Source organism: Esox lucius, chromosome 21 (genome assembly GCF_011004845.1).
Source record: "Esox lucius isolate fEsoLuc1 chromosome 21, fEsoLuc1.pri, whole genome shotgun sequence".
Taxonomy (NCBI): domain Eukaryota; kingdom Metazoa; phylum Chordata; class Actinopteri; order Esociformes; family Esocidae; genus Esox; species Esox lucius.
This window is the reverse complement of record NC_047589.1, coordinates 22,840,903-22,860,213: the sequence shown is the minus strand read 5'-3', so window position 1 is coordinate 22,860,213 and position 19,311 is coordinate 22,840,903. Positions and strand designations below refer to the sequence as shown.

The 19,311-nt window shown below is 44.8% G+C and overlaps 1 protein-coding gene across 12 annotated transcripts in view; it reads right to left on the bottom strand.

Moving 5' to 3' along the window:
• Positions 1-19,311, bottom strand: part of ptprma (protein tyrosine phosphatase receptor type Ma) — a 183,797-nt gene that overhangs the window by 23,897 nt on the left and 140,589 nt on the right. For 4 of the 12 annotated variants that reach the window (XM_029116168.2, XM_029116169.2, XM_029116172.2 and 1 more), the window contains 7 exons: positions 13,183-13,340; positions 10,485-10,559; positions 9,957-9,983; positions 8,801-8,812; positions 7,697-7,896; positions 2,604-2,691; positions 1,453-1,529 (listed from right to left, as the gene is read on the bottom strand). In XM_029116168.2, coding sequence (XP_028972001.1) covers positions 1,453-1,529; positions 2,604-2,691; positions 7,697-7,896; positions 8,801-8,812; positions 9,957-9,983; positions 10,485-10,559; positions 13,183-13,340 — 637 coding nt within the window. The remainder of the gene's footprint in view (positions 1-1,452; positions 1,530-2,603; positions 2,692-7,696; positions 7,897-8,800; positions 8,813-9,956; positions 9,984-10,484; positions 10,560-13,182; positions 13,341-19,311) is intronic. The other 8 variants (XM_029116170.2, XM_034289294.1, XM_029116175.2 and 5 more) reach the window with 3 other exon arrangements.

Here is a 19,311-nt window from a genome sequence, read left to right as displayed (position 1 = left end):
TTTATGATTGTGCCATTCTGTTATGACCTACAGTTGAATGTGAATCCCATAAGAAATAAAAGACGTGTTTTGCCTGCTAACTCATGTTTCCTTTACAAATGGTACATATTTTACCAATTCTCCAAGGGTAGGCAAACTTTTGAGCACAACTGTATACAGCTACAGATGACTTGCTGAGAAATATAAGAAAAAGTAAAAAGCAAGACAGCAAGGATTAAGAGATTTCTGTGAGGAGGGCTTAACAAGGAGAACGGTCGCTTCGTAATCATCCCTATCAATCTCAGAGCACCTTCAGACGACACCTCCGACATGAAGACATGATGCGGCTGTGTGAAAATTATTTACAGGCCCTCAAATTTAAAAAGCTACAAAGTTGTTCAACCTGAGCTGTGAAATGTACACTCATTTCCACTCGCCTCTGAAGAAGAGCAGGCTAAGGGTGCCAGTGTTGCTTATGGCTAATGACAAGTGAAGTAGTAGCTCCGCGCGGAGGTGGAGAAGGGGTGGGCAAGGGGGTGGGGGGGGGGGGTGATAAGTATGCACAGAGCGGTTGGTTGCCGTGGCACCGGGCCAGCTGGTTGACGGGGGAGGAAAATAACATTGACTCAGGCAACAGCAATAGCCGACAGTGTAAACACAGGGCGGGGTCCGAAGGCTCCTAGAGGGACATGGTCACCTGCAAAACCAAAAAAAGACCCTATGTACTGGATGGGGACTAACCACACCGACTTTAGAGTGGGACAAACACAGATGTTTGTCTCACAATTTAGAATGTCTGCTTGTGAGAGAAAACTGCGAAAACATTGAGTTTGTAATATCATCTGCGACTCTCACGTGCAAAATACTCCAGCAAGCCCTTCACAAATAAATAAATCATGAATAATTAACTTTCCACAAAAAAACACCTTCATACAGAAAGGTGATGAGATCATTGTTGGACAATTATCTCACATGGCCATCTTCCAATCACAGTTTGTACAGAAGCTTATGGTTTATGGACACAGTGCCAATCTCCCACACACCAGGCATTACGACGGCTGGGCGAACCGCTGATTTGTGGCAACTCACGGCCAGGCGACGGGTGTTGTTGTCTGCATGTTGTCTATTTACTGAGGCCCTGCTGCTTGTTTACATACACGTCCCAAAGCGCGTGCTCTGTCTGCGTCTGGGGCTCGAAAAAAATGTAAATCTAAGGCAAACTTGCAGCGGAGGCGACTGGATCGATGGCCGTCTCTTTAACTCCCTTCTTTCTCTCTACATTGCATTTCTGAGTGGGAAGAGTAGGAGAGCGGAGCGATAAAGGTGATAGGATTGGCAGTTGAAGCAGTAGCCTGATCATCATCTCATTCCACGGGAGAGCTCTGGACAAACACACACACACACACACACACACGCACGCATGCACGCACTGGCTGACCTTTAAGTGCGAGCGCTAGCTGGTGTTGCACTTACGTCCACATAATTTGCATTAATGTAATCGGAGCTCTGCTCTCCCTCGATAGCCTGCAGTCGGACGCGGGAGTGATCATCTGCAGGAAGAGACGGGACAGAGAGACAACAAGGCTCAGATTAGTGATGCTAATGAGAATGATGAAAACACTGCCGGGCGATCCCTGTGGATTACAGTGACCACTGAGTTTAATGTCACCAGCCACACATCACAGCCAGGAGGCTGCAGGTCACACCCAAGGAACTATCTGGGTTAACAAGATCAAGGCTGTACTCTGTTACTAGTCATCAGGTGTGCAGATTAACTAATGCTGTTCAGTCGCAGTTCTGTTCCAGCTGTCGTTGAGACTCAGACTGAGGAATCTGGGTCCAGTGAGAGTCCAAATCGACAGTCAGGTGCCCCTGAGAACCGGCTCTGGCAATCGACCACTGCGAAGCGTGCCGCTACTTCATCAAAATCATCAGAGGACAGATCACTGTTATGGAACGTCTGTCCATTAGTCACAATAATTCAACTTGACTAATAGAAGAGTGATTCACTCTGTTCTATCTGTTACTCCATTTGTGCAAAGGAGACAGTGACTCCCTCTGAGTGATTTATTCACTGTAATTATTACAGCCGGCAGGAAACCGTCAGTCCACCCAACGTGCCCCGCAGCTTATTGGTTGTCACACTGGGAGCAGCATCGGGATTGGTCAGTTGCTCATTTGCAGGGACAGGAAGTGTCCAGAGTCATATTGCTGTGGAAACGACTGGGGCATTCCTCTCGTCAGGGGCACTTGGGGTAGCTGTGAAGGTTGGGTATGAGTGGTTCTGGGTCACCCTAGGCCATGTTTCAAGCCCAGAATTAAAACCATTCCCAAGTCAGGACTCATTTTCATAATTGCAAAGGCAATTAGTACTGACTGTCTGTATATGTATGAGGCAGATTAGATGTCACTGGAGTGAAGATCACAGCTCCAAGCCAACATTTTCAGGAAGAGAATGATAGTGTGGCTCAACTCAGGATGATCTGAACTCTCAGTTGTGCCAAAATACAGGAAAAACAACACAACCTGAGATGAAATGCCTAACTGTGAGAGACTTAACTGATGACGTGCACGCGCACGTGCACGCACACGCACACACACACACGCACACACGCGTCACCTACATGCAATGATGTTGCCATATCTGTTCTTCATCCTGTTCTCATCTTTCTTTGCAGAGTCCCATGGTGCAGACTGTCCTTCAAAGAAGCTCTGTGGAAGGAAGGAAAGAGAGAAACCGAGGCAAGAGACAGAGGGACAGAGAGAGAGGAACAGAGAAATGAACTGTTAGACAGGAGGACATGAAATGTCCGAAAGGGTGGAGGTCAGCTCTTTAAATGACAGCACAGTTCAACCACAGACACTTTGCGGTCAACTGAGGAGACACATGATTAAAACTAGAGATTTATATCCAGATCATTAAAAGACATGAAAGGAAGAAGGAGAACAGTCTTCTGGGAGCGGTGTCAGGGAAGGTGCCCATTAGGCCAGGGCTGTAGCCAGGCAGAATCTCCGTCGCCTCACAGAGGTAGAAAGCCTTTCCTGCATAAACTGTACTCACGAACAGTGTTCTTCTGAAGGAACACTCGCCGAAAAAATGATGAAATAGAAGAATACATATACACACTTTCCCGGCCTGAAAAAAAAAAAAAATCTGCTCGGCCTGAGTTGATCACCTCATGAATTATTAATGATGAGAGTTCTTTTCCATTCTGATCTTGCACGGGAACATGCAATTACAAGCAATTATGAAAATACACGTCAGTGGGGGAGTGGTGCGGGTGGATATCAGTTCTCTACCCAGACTGGGGGTTGCTGCCTCACCCTCCAAGGCGGTGTCTTCTCCAGCTACCCCCCCTCACAGCATATAATTTCTAAATAGGTCATAATGATGTGTTGTTATTTAGTCGCATCCAGTCAATGCTCTCTCCAATACCTCTTTCTCTCAGCCCCGTTAGACAATTCATCTGATTAGCTCTGATTGCTTTGCATGGAGCCTCTTGCTTCATCCTCATCTCTCGCTCGCTCTCGCATTTCTTGCCCTCAATGATATAATGAAACAGAACTTGGTTTGAGGACGACAAGAAGCCTTGATCAGTGATCTGAGTGGTTAATGGCATGCCGCATGATCCCCGTGGGGAAGCGACAGCTACATATGCAAAAAAGGAAAATAGTACAGAGGTTTCCACTAAAGACGGGGGAAACTGTGATATTTCTTGCGATGTGGTGACTGGGATAAGGTGGTAAAATAGGCATTTTCTTAGACATCAGTGACAGCCATTAGGACATTTTGCACATGGGCACACAAGCCTGAATTACCAAGTATTTGTTTCTTTTTAGTGCAGGTGAACGCCGTCCTTTGAGTTACTGTTTGTGACGTTACCTTGTGACCAAATAATCAGCATGTCACATGACCTTGTCCCAACTGCTTTGGGTGTGGGGCAGAAAACCATCACTACTATGGAGACTTTAAAGGGCAGGCTATATTTGAATGCAGATGACTTTTTCCATCTGAGCACTGGCTGCAGTAAAAAGACATTCAACACAGTTTAACACATATCGACAACACTGAGAGGCTTTGTCTTCTCTGTTTTTTCCTCCTCTCTCCGTCCCTCCCTCACTCAGTTTATAGTTTCAAAGCAGCACTGGTTTGTTAATCATCGCTGTTGTGTCTCTTTCAAGACAGCTATCTTTTTAATGTGCAGTAGGTGACACGGACTGCCATGGTGAGCGAGGGAACCTGGGGAGGAGGAGTGATAGAATGAGTGACAAGCTCAGCATCTCACCTCTCTCTCTCGCTCTCTCTCTCTCTCTCTCTTTCTCTCTCTCTCTCAACTGTGACATAATGAGATGCATGGTCTGACAATGGGCCGCAGTTGGGGAAGAGCCAGGAGAAGAATGTTTCCACAAACTACTTCAGACGTGCATCAAATTTCAGGGGTGAAGAATGTCAGAGAGAAATGTAATTCCTTCAAGAAATAATTATGTGAAATGCACCACCCTAGCAGAAGTTCTACAGCACACGTTGCTGTAGTTCGCTTTTTCTTGATCAGGTATAATATTGGAACACAAGCTTGGATAACGGTCTTTATTTTTGCAACATCTTTGGGTTTGCAAAACTTTTTTAAAATGTTTGGATCAAGGGAATGAAGAAACGTTATAGCCTAGATCATGCTTTTTAAAGTGTTCTAATGACCCAAACATTGGCTGCTAATGAAAAAAAGGTGTAGTTAAATATAAAACGTATAATATTGAATTATTAACATCCATAGCAGCCTTGCAGGAGGCTGTGAGAGAATTAGAAATCAAATGCCTAGGAGGCAGCTCCAGGCTCCATCCATCCCCACTGGCACCATCATACTAATCCACTATTGGCTAAATGTTCCCACCACCTGCCAGTGAGCCTTAATGCAATTGGTCGATAGTGGAAAACCAGTAATGAATTCAAAGCTCCCCCAAAAACTTTTTCAAAGCAAATGCAGGTGATTTAATGGAGGCAAGCCATCTGTAATTACGTCTATGTTCTCCTCTCACAGGAAAAAAATTTAAACAAACAAACTCACTGATCCCTAATCATATCTTAAACAAATGTGTAAATAAACAGTTTCTAAATGACTGCTGATAATCCTTCTCTCAACCTGGTGTGATTCCAACCCTTCTCATGATTCCAACCCCTCCCCATCGATGGTACTGGCTTCTAACCCCTCCCCATGGATGGTACTGGCTTCTAACCCCTCCCCATGGATGGTCCTGGCTTCTAACCCCTCCCCATGGATGGTACTGGCTTCTAACCCCTCCTCATGGATGGTACTGGCTTCTAACCCCTCCCCATGGATGGTCCTGGCCACAGTGAAACACTATTGAGTAGACATTGTGGGGTCTTAAAGCTTCGGCAGAGCAGCTCTCTTCCCTCTACTCTTTTACCCCACATAGTGCTTCCTCAAGTGTTTACTAGCAGGCAGCACAATCTGATGTGAACACACAGGCACATTACAGGCAAACTAACAAAAGGCTTGGAAGACGCGGACCATCTGAAGCCAATCTGAGGAGAGAACAGGGTTAACATGGCAGGGATGTTGTACTCTGGAACCAGTTCAAGATGGCGTATTGGTTAGGAAGAATATTAATAAATAACATAGGTAAACAATACATCTGCGACTCAATATTGGTTTCAAGTAAACGGAATCAGGTTCTCCCTTTGTGTTTGAGTAATTCTGAAGTAAGACACTATAGAGGGCAGGCTTGAGCAGTTACAGGGGAGCAGGCTGACATTCACGACTACAGATTTCAAACGTTGTCTGACAGGATTATCATCAACGCAATTGGTTGTTTTTTTCTCCCTTGATGTAGACCAGAGACAGGCCTGAACTCCAAGGGATGAATACTCTGTCAGGCCACAAACACTGTTACAAACACTGTTAAACTGACTCACTGCTCTTTGATTCCCACCAGACTCAGGCACGTTGGATTTTCATTTCATTCCTGTTCCCATTGGATTGTTTGGGATCAGAAAAACGTTAATGATTTGGTGATCGTTTCAGGGCTTGTGGGCTGACTTTGGGGACTCTTTAATGTATATTTTTGCCCAAAGACAACGAACAGAAGCTATCTGAAAAAGATATGATGCTTAATATCGTAGGATAAAAACAAAGACAGGCATTCTAGGTTGTAAGCTCTGTGCATCCAGGCTTTCTTCGTGTGAGGACACTGGAACAAAGCAACCTGGAAACATCTTTTACAATTCAAAACCAAAAATGTCTCTTGCTTACCTCATTTATCTTTTCCATAGATAAAGTAATGGAATAACAAGAAGCATGGAATTGGGGGAGAGATTAGAATTGATCAGTTTAGCATGGGCTCATCATGTCTAGTCAGACCATTTACATCTCAGGCATCGGTAGCACAAACCTAAGGCAAAACAACTAGACTACAATGATTTGCCGTCTCACTGTTTGTGGTGTTTCAAATAAAAAGTAAATGGAAATAAATAAATAGAAAGACATAAAACAGTGAAGAGATGCACTCTGATGGAGGGGTGACAGACGAATCGGGGCATCAACAGTCCTGCGCTTATTTTGAATGTCAATAGTGCATTATTGCACTAGCGGCCTATCTAAGCCCGTAAACTCCTCTATCCATATCCATAATGAATTAAGCCCTGAGGGGAGCCTGAAACCACAGGGCCAGGCCTGCGTATGGCAGCTTGAATTATTGATTTGATTCCTGTGTTATTTAATGTGTAAGTAGGGCTTACAGCATCATATAGAGCCAGATTGGGAGGGGGGGGGCATAGTTCATTACAGGTAAACTCTCTTTGATGAGCTGAAAGGTGAGTGGTGGAATAAGTCTGCAGAGTCACAGTCGACTGTGCCGGTAGAGTTAACACACACACAAACACAAATAAATACACACACGCCATAATCACACACAATGTGCCGATAGAGGCGAAGGAATAAGGAACTCTGTGAAAAGTGGAAAGCTTTGAGGGAGCTTCCAGGGAGACGTTAGCAGAGCTGGCAGCTCTTCATTGTAGCAGCCATTAAAAACAAATTATCAGCCTCAAAAATCCCTCATAACTGAGACTTTGGTGTGTGCGCATGTGTGTGTGTGTGTGTGCGTGCAGTAAGAGGCAAGCTTTCACACCAGGGCAAGTGTGATAGGTAGCTAAATGGATGGCGTCAACAGGGCAGTAAGATCTAAGCAGTTTGGTGTGCAATCAACAAACTCCAGGAGCCCGAACACCAAGCAGGAGAAAACCAGTGGTGACACAAACATCAGAAAAAGTGTGTGGACACAGAGGTGGCACATGTTGTGAAGTAATTGCTCATGAGAAGTTCATTTACAGGGACAAAAAGTGCAACCACATTCAGAAATGTCTAACAGTCTACACAAAAAGAAGGCAAGCGGTAACACAAGTTAGAAACACACAAAATAAGGAATTCAAATGCAGGAAAATAAAACACAGACACCCAGAAATGCAGACCAATAAAGGGATCAAACAGACATATCGGCATGTGTGAGGACACTGGTTTGTGAGGACATCGCTGTACGTCGGCACATTGGTTTGTGAGGATATTCTTAACGTGCGTGTATGTGCGTGTATATTACATTGGCGTGTGACATGTTTACAAGTGGGAACTCTCTCTACGCCACAGGAGGTATGGGGGGGGGGGGTCACTGTGCAGACAAGAAGGTGGACACTGGGGGGGACCCTCACCTCATATTCCTCCTTGAAGCCGTAACCCTCGGCACACTTCATCTGGGTGATGTGCTGGAGGAGGTCTGCCACGCGTATGGCCGGGTGGAGCTGACCAGTCTGGTACGGGGGCACGTCTGCCACCTCCCTCTTCTTTTTATAGGAGAGGCTGTGGGACTGGACCAGGCTACTTGTGTCACTGGTCATGGTGTGGTTCTCGTCTGTTAGCACGGAGGAAGGACGAGGACACACACACACACGGAGACGAACACGTACACACACACCCTGGTCAGGAGGGCTGCACAACGTCCTCAGAGACACAGGAAACTGTTGGCGTCATCACAGATGAATACAGGGTCACAATATAAAAAGTTATTTAATGAGAAAACATGGAATGAAAAGGAGCTGTTTACAAACTACGTCACACTTCACTAGTTATTACAGTGTTTGAAAACTCGGTGAATTCAAGAGAACGCCTCTTGTATCACTGTGTCAAAACATGGCATGAGGGTGCACATTAAATCTAATCACATTGCACGATGAGGGGAAAGAGATTTCTTTATTTCTATTGATGCTACAATAGCCCTTATTCCTGATTAAGCTAGCTGGTGGCTAAGTTCTCAATAGAAACTTTTCTATTCACAGAATTTCGACCAGTGGCAAAACGAGGTTGCAAAAACTATGAAATGGCTGCAGTGAATGGATGACGAGGTTGCAAAAACTATGAAATGGCTGCAGTGAATGGATGACGAGGTTGCAGGATGGGATGATTTGGCCACCCCGTAACGAGACACCGTAACACAATGTCAGCAGTGTGAGACCCCCCCCCCCCCCCACCCAAACCACAAAGTGGGGGGTCAGGGGTTTGTGTAGGGGTGGTGGGGAGGGTATTTCACAGTTCACATACGCATGAGGCAACACTGTCCATGGGTGATGTCAGACCGCCATGCTAGCTAATGGCTTCACAGGAGGGGGGGGGGGGGGGGGGGGGAGATGCATGTGCATGCGTGGCAACAAGATGGGAGGGGCAGCCCCCAAAAAAAACAAGGCGAGCCCCTTTTCAATAGCAAGACGCAAGTATACATCTCCTCACCCCAGAGAAAACAGGGCAGACTGGCAACTTACCATTAATGGGCACTTTATTAGAGGATACATAACAGGTTAAATGTGAAGAAAAAAGGAGAAGAGAAAGGAAACAGGGTATAAGCAACAATATAGTTTAGGCATGAGCACCTGCACAGTTTTAATTTTCTCTAGCTGTTTCTAGGCACCAACATTATTTGCCTTTCCGGGCGTCCAGACCTAAACATCTATTCAGTTTGATTGGACACCTCACAGAAAGCTTAAGCTGGGACACTTTAGTTTGGGTTAATTTGGTTGGAATCATCTAAAATTTGCCATTTCTATGTAATCAATCAATGGTGACAAAGACATGATAAAGAACCAAAACACTGAATTTTCTGAATAAATTAAATCCAAATCAGTCGGAATAGTAGAAAAAAAATAATGCATATTTGAAAACCTCTCCAGAAGACAAGTAAAAGCATTAGCTAGCTCTTCTCTGTGGTGTGGGAAATGGTCAACATGAAACTGGGCCCTTGCTTGAGGAAACATCTAGAGCATCACAAATGCAATGCGCGCTTGAGACACTAACTATTTACCCCTGTCTACAAACTAATACGTAATTTATCTTATTAACTTTACAGAATGTTTGTCAAATGTCTACATTGAGGTGTATGCTGTCAGTCGATCACGACAATACAGAACATTTTAATTTGCTCTTAAGGATTCCATATGGGTGAGGTAGGCTATAGTGAAGTGGACAAATTGAGGGTTCTCTATTGCGACGAGAGCTACTTTGTCTGCTTGCATGTTTTTACGTTTGCTGTGCCACTCCCCCTCATCCAGTCCACATTGTCTGTCCATGCATAGGAGAGGTCAGAGACATATGTGACGTCACACGCACGACACGGAATGCGGATGGGATGGAGTGAATTAGCCAACCTCAGCTTGATTAGAAAGAAACAAAACCTTCTCGTCTGACATAAAGAAGAAAAGCAGGCAGGTATGGATGTGTGAAAGCCATTATTCGGAAAACAAACCAATCAGAATGACTACCTCTCTGTCTGTCTCTCCTCTCTCCCCTCTCACTCACTCTCTCCAGCTGTCCTTCCCTCAAATGCACAGCACCTGGGCTATTTTCCTATTTAACTATGTCTCTCAGTTGGCCTAAAAGCATAAGGTATGTGTAGTACGAACAAAAATTCGAATGTTTTCTCACCCAAGATAGCGGTTGGCACAAATGGATCTGCCCATACACCAAAACCAGTGCAGAGGAGGGGGTTTACCAAAGAAGAGAGAACAGCAGTAAATACAGTGAAAGGCTCTCCATGCAGGGTTAGACAGCAGTATTATAGAAAAGCAGCACGTAGTTAATGTTCATAAGGAGAGGCAATACAGCCAAGAGAAAATCAACAGCAGACATATTTAACTGAGAATAAAATGTTCAATATCCACAGAATTTAATTTTGAATTGCAATATTTACGGCCGACACTATTGTCCCCAAATAGGGTGGGAAGATTACGCTGAAGTGCAAACGCTATAGAGCAATTAAAACTGCAGGCAAAAAGAGAACAGGCATCAGTACATTGTTTTGGCGGCCACTGCTAGATCAGGCAGACCTTTATAAAAGGTACAGGCACCTGGATCGGGACTGGCCGTTTGTTAAAGTTCCAAAATCAAGAGGTCATTTGGTGATCAGGGGTCATCTGAGGACATTAGTAGGAGTTAAAAGGTGAGGCAGGTTACCTGGATAGTAGGCAGTAGGCACAGACGTGCTGAGCGTGTTAGTCTTCATGGTGAATGACGAGGGCGAAGAGACAGCTTTAAGCAGGAGACAGAGCAGGCAGAAACACAAACTGTCAATGTGACCTTAAGGGAAGGATGAAGTAACGTGTATTTGTAGAAGATCAGTAAGAATCAAACAATATTTGTCTTTCTTGTACAGTTTTCAGGATGAATCAAAAGTGGGATCACATAGAAACACAGAATCAAAGAAGTCTGTGTTGACTTCCCAGTGCCATTGGTTTCCACTGCCCTGGGGAAGGTTTGTAGCTTTATCTGGCCCAGGACTTTGTCCATATAATAAGAAGAATAATGTCCAGACCCTGACAGCTATTGTTCTGGTAAGGCGTACTGATACAAATGCTAACATTTATACGGTTGATATTTTGTGTTAAAACCAACATCACTGCATTAATACTGTACACCGCATTTCTCATGCAGCCAGCGCAGTACTTCGGCAATGATGAGTTGCACACAGTGACCCGGCTGTCAGTCAAGGATATTGTGACAGACAGCAGGCTTAGGCCACGGGTGAATGGTCATCGTCCAATGAGAGTGTTTATTTATTTATCCCCAACGTTTTTCCCGGGGCCACTCCAATCTGCCCGGCGACATGCCAGTCGACCCTGTCAGGCAGAAATGGCCTTCAAAATTCTGCAATATTAAACGAGCGCCAAACGATCCGAGATGCGTTGTCTGCAGTGGAACTGTGGCTCTGCATGCGTTGACAGACAGAAGAAGAATGCATGGCGGCGAACAAGGCTCATACATGGTGACCTGGGAACCTCCTAGGCTTTAATATCCCAGGATTGAAAACAGGAACAGACTGTGAGAATATCTCAGGAATACACAAGAAGAGATTCTAACGCTAGAGATCATGGTAACAAGAGGGTGCCTTTGGGCTTAATTTACGTTACGAAAAAATGTCAGAGACATATCGAAGAAGACTCCTTTTGTGCAAATTAGAAGCTAGATTATTTTGTGCAAACTCGCAGACACTGAAACCGCTGAACGCCACCTTCGAAGGTACCGTTGCAATTCTGAAAACTATTGGGACTGTATCAACTTTGTGCAGTGTACTATTCAAACTAAAATAAGTCAAATCAATAGTTTTCTTCTCTCCACCGCAATGAGAATAAGCCCTTGGTGTTTTCCAGTTGGTCAGAGGAGACCTGCTGACCCGGCACACAGAGCGGTAGGTGCTGACTGGTGTCTAGACCAGGGGACCACTGCGAGGGGGGGGGGGGGGGGTATTATGGGATTGGACCTCAGCCAGGGCCAGCTGTCCATGGGTTATGGAGCGAAGCTGGTTGGTGTGAAAACATGACAGGTCCCTCATAGTGTGACCTATAGGAGTTCGTCAATGTACGTGTGTCATTACAGAATACCCTGAGATCCTAAAAGAAGGACCGGTAAGATTGCATTCTTCAGATCGGTAGGGTTTTAGGCAGACTTAGGAACAGAAGAAAATACCCTTTTGACAGCTCTGAAAAACTACGAGAGTAAGACCTGAGAACATGACTATAAGTCGTTATTCAGATGCAGTCCTGTCAATGCAAATCACAGCAGAGATGCTTTATAAAAAATTTAAAATAAAAACCAGGCAAGCCTATTTCAGCCGGCCCGCAATAAAAAGTGTTACCCTCTCGAGATTCAAACCCAGGTTGCCCATGCAAAAGGCAGTGTCATTAACCACAACACCAACGAGCTATACTTTTGGTAACTGTCAGTATAGCATTGTGTTTGTCTAAAACAAATCCTCTTTTGCCACTGGCCGTTAATTGGCCATTCGTGAATGACATTGATACAGTTAAACTGACTAACGTTTCTTACTAAGTTAATTTCTGCCGTTTCAACAGCGTATTAGCCAGTAATAAGCTTTACCGGTATCCACTAACTTACTGGAATAGTCATAAGAATTTAGCAATTGCTAGCGAGTCTGCCAACGCTATTTCATTTCATGGCATAAGAATGTATTTTTTCTTTCATTCGTGACTGACATTAATACAATAACCAACAATAAAGGTGACGATAACTAACTTTTTCATCAAGTGAAAAGACGAGAGAATCGTGAAATCCACCAGAAATTATAAATAAATGACTTTGCTCTCAATAGATTCGAACTTAGGTCTTCCACATGAGAGGCACTGTCCTTAACCACTACGCCATGGCATCACATGTCAGCAGTCGCTAGACTCCTTTGAGGATTGTGTTAAACTGACTAACACATTTTCACCTCCACCATAGCATCTATGGACTGTATTGCTTTTGCCACTGGCCGTTTTAACAGCTTATTAGCCAGTAATAGGCTTACTAGTATCTACTAACTTCCTAGGAATAATCATAAGTCAGTCAGTCGGTCAGTCAGTCATGAGTCAGTCAGTCACTCAGTAAGAGACATTCAATCTTCTTGGCTGTCTCCAAGAAGAGTGAACTGAAGGTGGGCTCGAGCATTAGGGGTTTTAGAAGAGTGTTTGACATTGATTCATTCTCTTTTCAGGTCATCCTGTCCATTATGGTTCGTGCAACCACTGTAAAACAAGTCTGCGAACAATGTAGAACGAGGCCACCTCGTACAGCCTGGACTGACTCGGCCGGGTTCTGCTCAGTGGTGTCAACATCCCCCTGGACACCCTCTCTACCCAACATGCCCTGCACTCACGTCTCCCGTTGAGCGTGTGGCTGTGCGTGTCCATGAAGGAGATGGCCTCATCGCAGTTGGTCCCCTGCTCCGTGTAGCTCTTGTCCATGGAGTTCACCATCACCGTCATCTCCTGCCGCGTGCTGCTCAGCGTCTCCTTGCGCTTCTTGGCCAGCTTCCTGGTTTTTAGACCGAACACAACAGAGAGACAATAAGGTCAGCTGACTCGAGTTGACCACTGGGGAAAACACACAAAGGTTAGTGACGTACCCAGAGATACGTTAAATACTGTGGGGGAAACCACGCAGGGGTTGAGGATTTGAGGTTTTGTGGCAGAAAAATTGTTTTGCAAAATTGGGACAGAATGAGATAAGAAATGCAATGAAGAATCATTCGTCTAAATGAACTTTGGCTACCAAGGAACTAGTTTACATATTAAGCAATAATCAAGCATAACAGTGAAATGGTCCACTTGTCAGATCTGTTTCACAACTTGAGTACGTAGCTACAACTAAGAATTGGTTTCTTTGAAACACTTTGAGCTTTTCACTGGGCAAGCCCGGAGTGCCAGATTTGCACTTAAGCGACTATTCAAATGGTTCTATGGCACCAAACGCATGTCAAGTATTTGAAAGAAAAACGAATGCAACCCAGTCTGCTCTGGCTGTCCTCCTACATTAGCCCCGATCGTCTCCTCATTAACATTCAGGTAGCCGAGACTCGATCACACGAAACAATCCGACACATGCACTAGGCCAAGTCAAGAAAAGCCACCTGTTTGTCATTCAACACACTGTGTATTTTCATGCCATGTCCTATCTTGTCCACAACACGGAGAAACACATGAACACAGATGTAGTTCCTGACTGTCAGTGCCGAACGTTAGTGTGGCCAACAGAGGGAGATTCTATGAGACAAGGATGCCCTTAAATACCTGCTGGTCCGCTTCCCCACTCCTTGCTAATGTGCTCTCTGGGGGCCCATGTCACTGACAAGGGCAACAGCCCCTCAAACAGCCTAAGACTGAATATGCTGATGAACCACCAACTAAACTCCCAGGGATGACTTTAGCCTGCAGCAACTGGACGGCTCCAGAGGGAAGCCCCAGAGAGTTGCCTGGCTGTGTGCTCTGCCTGTGTGGATGGGATACTTTAAGTCTGAGCCTTTCCGTTCAGTCTGCTTTTGCAGAGACAGACAGCGAAGCAGATGGGGGTGGGAGCTGTAGAGGTGAAGGGAAGTTTACACAACGTCGGCTGTCATTCTTATCACCGTTCTACAGTGCGGTTTCAAAATACAGCAACATACAGAGAAACAGGGAAGATTTGTAGAAATACAACATGGAAACTGAAGTACAGTCTCTCTATATGAAGCACACTGGAAATGCAAACATGCCTGGGTCAGGCAAATGACCAATAACAACCTCTGCTTTTAAAACGGCCTGTGCCTTTCCTTTTGAGCTGAAAGCCTGCACTGAGTTCATAGCACTTAGGACAGAAGTCCAAAGTAAAAACATTGGGTTTACAAATGGGATCCATTAGTAAAAAGTATTTGTGTTTTAGAGCTCTCTCTCTGTCTCTCTCTCGTTAATGTTCCTTTTCCGCAGTGCTCCAGCTGTATGTGTTGACAAAGAGCGTGTGTTTGTGCGAATGGTGCCTTTTGCGAGAGCCCAGCTGGCAGTAACAGAGGGACCTTGGTGAAGCCTTCATTAGGTGCTGGCCACTCCCGCCCAGAGCCGATCAGTCCCTCTCTGTAGTGATCACTGTGCTTTTATGGGGGCGGGGAGGGCGCGGCGTATGTCCCGTCCACCATGCCAGGGCAATTGCTGGGGGTGCCAGCCATTTTGTGAGCCCTGAAATGGCACTGTGGTGCTGGTTTTACGAGGCTGGCATGGGCCCGTATTCTCTGGCGAGAGTTCGTTTACCACCAATGCACGGTAGCAATTACAACCTGTCCCGACTAATTCCTTACAAACAGCTCCTGGTTGAAAACGCCCCCTGGTCCGTAACCAACAAGAAGCCAAAAGGGGAACCTGCCCAGGGAAACAGGTTCCTGAGAATGAAAACATACCTGGTTTGCAGATGGGTAGTAAATGACTTAGAATCACATACTGCAGAAAATATATGTCTTATCAAGTTTATCTTGTTTTCAGGTTTAAAAAATCTAACCATCCTTAAAATAAGTTACATTTTTCTTAACAAGCTAAAGTTGTATTAGATAATAGTGCTTGGTTTTATAAAATATGCCTTGAATATCAAGTCATTTGTCTTGTTCCATTGGCAGATTCAAGCAAATATCTCAAATACAGCCACATTTTCTAATTTGTTTAACGAATTGTTTTGCAGTGCATCTGAGGTGTCCACATCCTTTCCAGGGGATAATGTCCATCTGAATGCAGCCAGAGACGCATTACAAGTGTCCGTCTCCCCCCATGGGGTTTGGAGGTGGACAGAGGTGTAGAGGCGATGTCCTTCTTTAATGGAGGCCCCACCCAATCCCCTGATGAAGACGAGCAACCCCCCCCCCCCACCCCCCCCCACCCCCCCCCCCCCCAAATAAAATAAATAACGTTAAGTGGTCTAAAACGGGGCCCAGACCAGATCTGCCAGTCGGAGCATTAAACATAAATAAATGAAAGTCATCTCCCTCTCTCTGACGCCCATCTTTGTAGACGCTAAAGGTCAGCCGATATGGCTTTTATACGAATGGAAAAAAGAAAAAGCTCTTTATTTCACTCTTCCATTCCGTTTGGCTGCAGGGGCTTTACCAATGCACACAGCACATGACTAATGCAAATAGGTCTTCGCCAACTTTCACAAAACTTGAAGAATCCACAGGCAGCTCTGTTTTTGAATGGTGCGTTCCCTGTGAATCTATACTTCAAAAACCACATGGTCTTTCCTCCACAATCTCCCCTGTAGCTGCTACATCCCTCCCTACTCCAGGCTGAACTCAATCGCACTTCTCCCTGTCTAGTAGGATCTCATCAGCCTGATGTGTAGCCCCAGAACTGCTGACAGGGGCTGCAGTAGGATGACTTGGGTCTTCTCTGCAGGTAAACTGTCTACCTCACTAGCACTTTATGTAGGCAAGGTTTTCAACAAGGCCTTAGATGGAGTACTCGAGTGCTGCTGACCTTGCCGCTACAGATATGCTGCGAGAGCTGATGATGTGACTGACTTAAAGACAAGACACTGAAAATAAGGCAGAGTGTGTCGTGTGTAAAATTGGGCTTTCATTTTGAGCAGGCATTCGGCAGAGATTAGATTGATAAAAATAATTTACAGTCGGGAGGGAAGTCCCAGCCTTGCAATTCCTTGTTGTCATTTTGCAAGATTTATTATGAAAATTAAACCAACATTGATAAATCTCACAACATATAATTAGATGTAAATTGGCTCCATGGACAAGACAGTATTGGGCCTCTTTGGTTTCTTAAACACGCCGGTATTTCAAATGAATGCACATTTATATCTGCAATTAATAAACATCTGATTTACAACAAGGGGATTTCCGACAGCATTAAAACCGGGAGAAAAGTAGAATATCCCTCTCTTTAACAGTCCCTCTCTTTAACAGTCCCTCTCTTTAAATCTTACATGTTGTGGCACTCTAAATATCAGCGTTGGAATTTACTACCTCTTGTCATCATCTAAATCTGCATTTGTCTCAATTGCGAGGGCCGCCTTGGAGGCAGAGATTTGTCACCGAGTGGCCGTTTTATCCCCTCTCCTTCACTGGACTTAGGAAACAAATGAAAGTGTCTGCAGAGAGCCTTTGGAAATGACAGAGGGAGACCAGTAATCACAGAGATTCTAGTGAGCTCATTTAGTGCATTCATGTCACCGAGCGGGAGACTCCTACCCAATTCCTTTTAAATTGGAGGCAAAACTCCAGCAGACAAACGCTTCATGATTCGCCGGCTAGATACGAGATAAAAAGGGCTTCAGCGGGAAAAAGAAAACAAACATCACAATAGGGAGAAAATTGTCAGCCTATTTCATTTTGTGTAGGTAAGGACAATGTTGGCTTATTATATATGAGCCCATCCTTGTTGTGGTAGAGGGGGTTCTTTTGAATTCGGCGAGGTAGTGTAGGATGTTCTCAAGGCGGGCAACAGCTTGAATGTTCAGACTCCACTTAGTGGTATTCCACCTGCCTAGCAGGAGGCCGGAAAGGGGAGAGAGTCACAGTATAATTGTCTCTCTCCCTCCGTCTTCACTGCTGTAAACACTACCGATCAGCGATGAGACTGCGTGTGACCCCTAAGTAGGTGCCGGAGAGAAGATCTTTCTGGTAATGGACAGCTATGAGCTAATGAAGCTCTCCTGCCGCCGCCGAATCAATCTGCTCCGATTCAATTTTGCAGACGGCGCGCTCCGTATGGCGGTGTCTGGCTCCCCGCTGCCACAAAACATTTATTTGAGTGGGAGGCCCCTCGATGGGAAGCTAATAGTTTTAACTGTTCCATCAAATTTGTTTGCCGGGAAAAGCGTCATTTAATGTGCCTTGTCATCTTGCTGGGTTATCAGGGATTTAGTGGGAGGGGGGGTTTGTGCACGGCTCCCATCCATGACTGCAGGGGGGCAAAATGAACAATGGATGCCTGAATACGGATGAAGTACTGCTACCGCTCTGTAACTGAAGCAGAGTTAATGGTGGACATTAGGTCTGCAGTATCGTGTCCAAGCTCAATTACTGCGGCAGAATAGACTTGCTGCAATTTGCAGGTTGTTGTTTGCTTCATTTACTCGTTTCTTTTTTTCACTCTCATCCCCTCGTTTTTTTTGATAGAGAGCTAATCGGAGGGTGTCAGGGGTAATCGTGTAGAAATGAGAAATCCAGATATGAACTTGAGTGCAGTGGGCTGCCTTTAACTGCCTGGGCTTATGCATCGGCATTGCTGTTCAGTTGGTCTCAATAGAAACAGAGTACAGTTTGAGCCTCTTATTCACATCCCCTTACAGTATTGATTGCATACATTATCATGCACCTTTATACAGGTCCCTCCATGACAATTAAACCAATTTCCCTGCCATTACCAGTGCAATATACACCACCATTCAAAAGTTTGGGGTTACTTAATTGTTAATGTTTCAATTGACTATTGTAGTTGGAAATGGTTGATTTTTAGTGGAATATCTACCTAGGCGTACAGAGGCCCATTATCAGTAACCTTCAATCCTGTGTTCCAATGGCATGTTGTGTTTGCTAATCGAAGTTTATCATTTAAGTTTATAATTTAAATCCTTTTTTACTAATCCTTACAGTATGTTAGCACAGTTGATTATTGTTGTGCTTTAAAGAAGCCTTCTTTAGACTAGTTGAGTATCTGGAGCATCAGCAATTGTGGGTTCGATTACAGGCTCAAAATGGCCAGAAACAAAGAACTTTCTTCAGAAACTTGTCAAGTTATTCTTGTTCTGAGAAATGAAGGCTAGTCCAAGTGAGAAAATGCCAAGAAACTGAAGATCTCGTGCAACGATGTGTACTACTCCTTTCGCGGAAAAGATGACGGATCTCAAACCTTCACCGGATCTCAAACCTATGGAGCAGCTGACTGTATGGTAGGTAAGAAGTGCCCATCAAACCAATCCAACTTGTGGGAGGTGCTTCAGGAAGCATGTGGTGAAATCTCTTCAAATTACCTCAACAAACTGACAACTAGAATGCCAAAGGTCTGCAAGGCTATAATTGCTGCAAATGGAGGAATCTTTGACAAAAGCAAAGTTTGAAGGACACGATTACTTCAATTAAAAATCATTATTTCTAACCTTATCAATGACTACATTTTCATAAAAATGTCACCATTTCCTATTGAGACACATTTCAAGTGTGTTTTCACAGAAAACAAGGACATTTCTAACTTTTGAACGGTGGTGAATATAGTTACGCATAAGTTATGCACGTACAGGTTACAAATATCACTTAAGATTCCATTGGCTTTGCGACTTCTCTGAAAGGGTCGTCAGTGTTTCATGTCCCTACCCGCGAGAGGATGGTGATGAAACTCGTACCCATACAGCTGCAGGGACAAACCTAGGGGATGCAGTCCATTTCCCTGGAAACGACAGGACTCAATCGGTCCCTGGGAGCAGCCGTGTTGAGCGAGCACAAACAAAATGGAATATAAATGAGAATGTGCTTCTCACA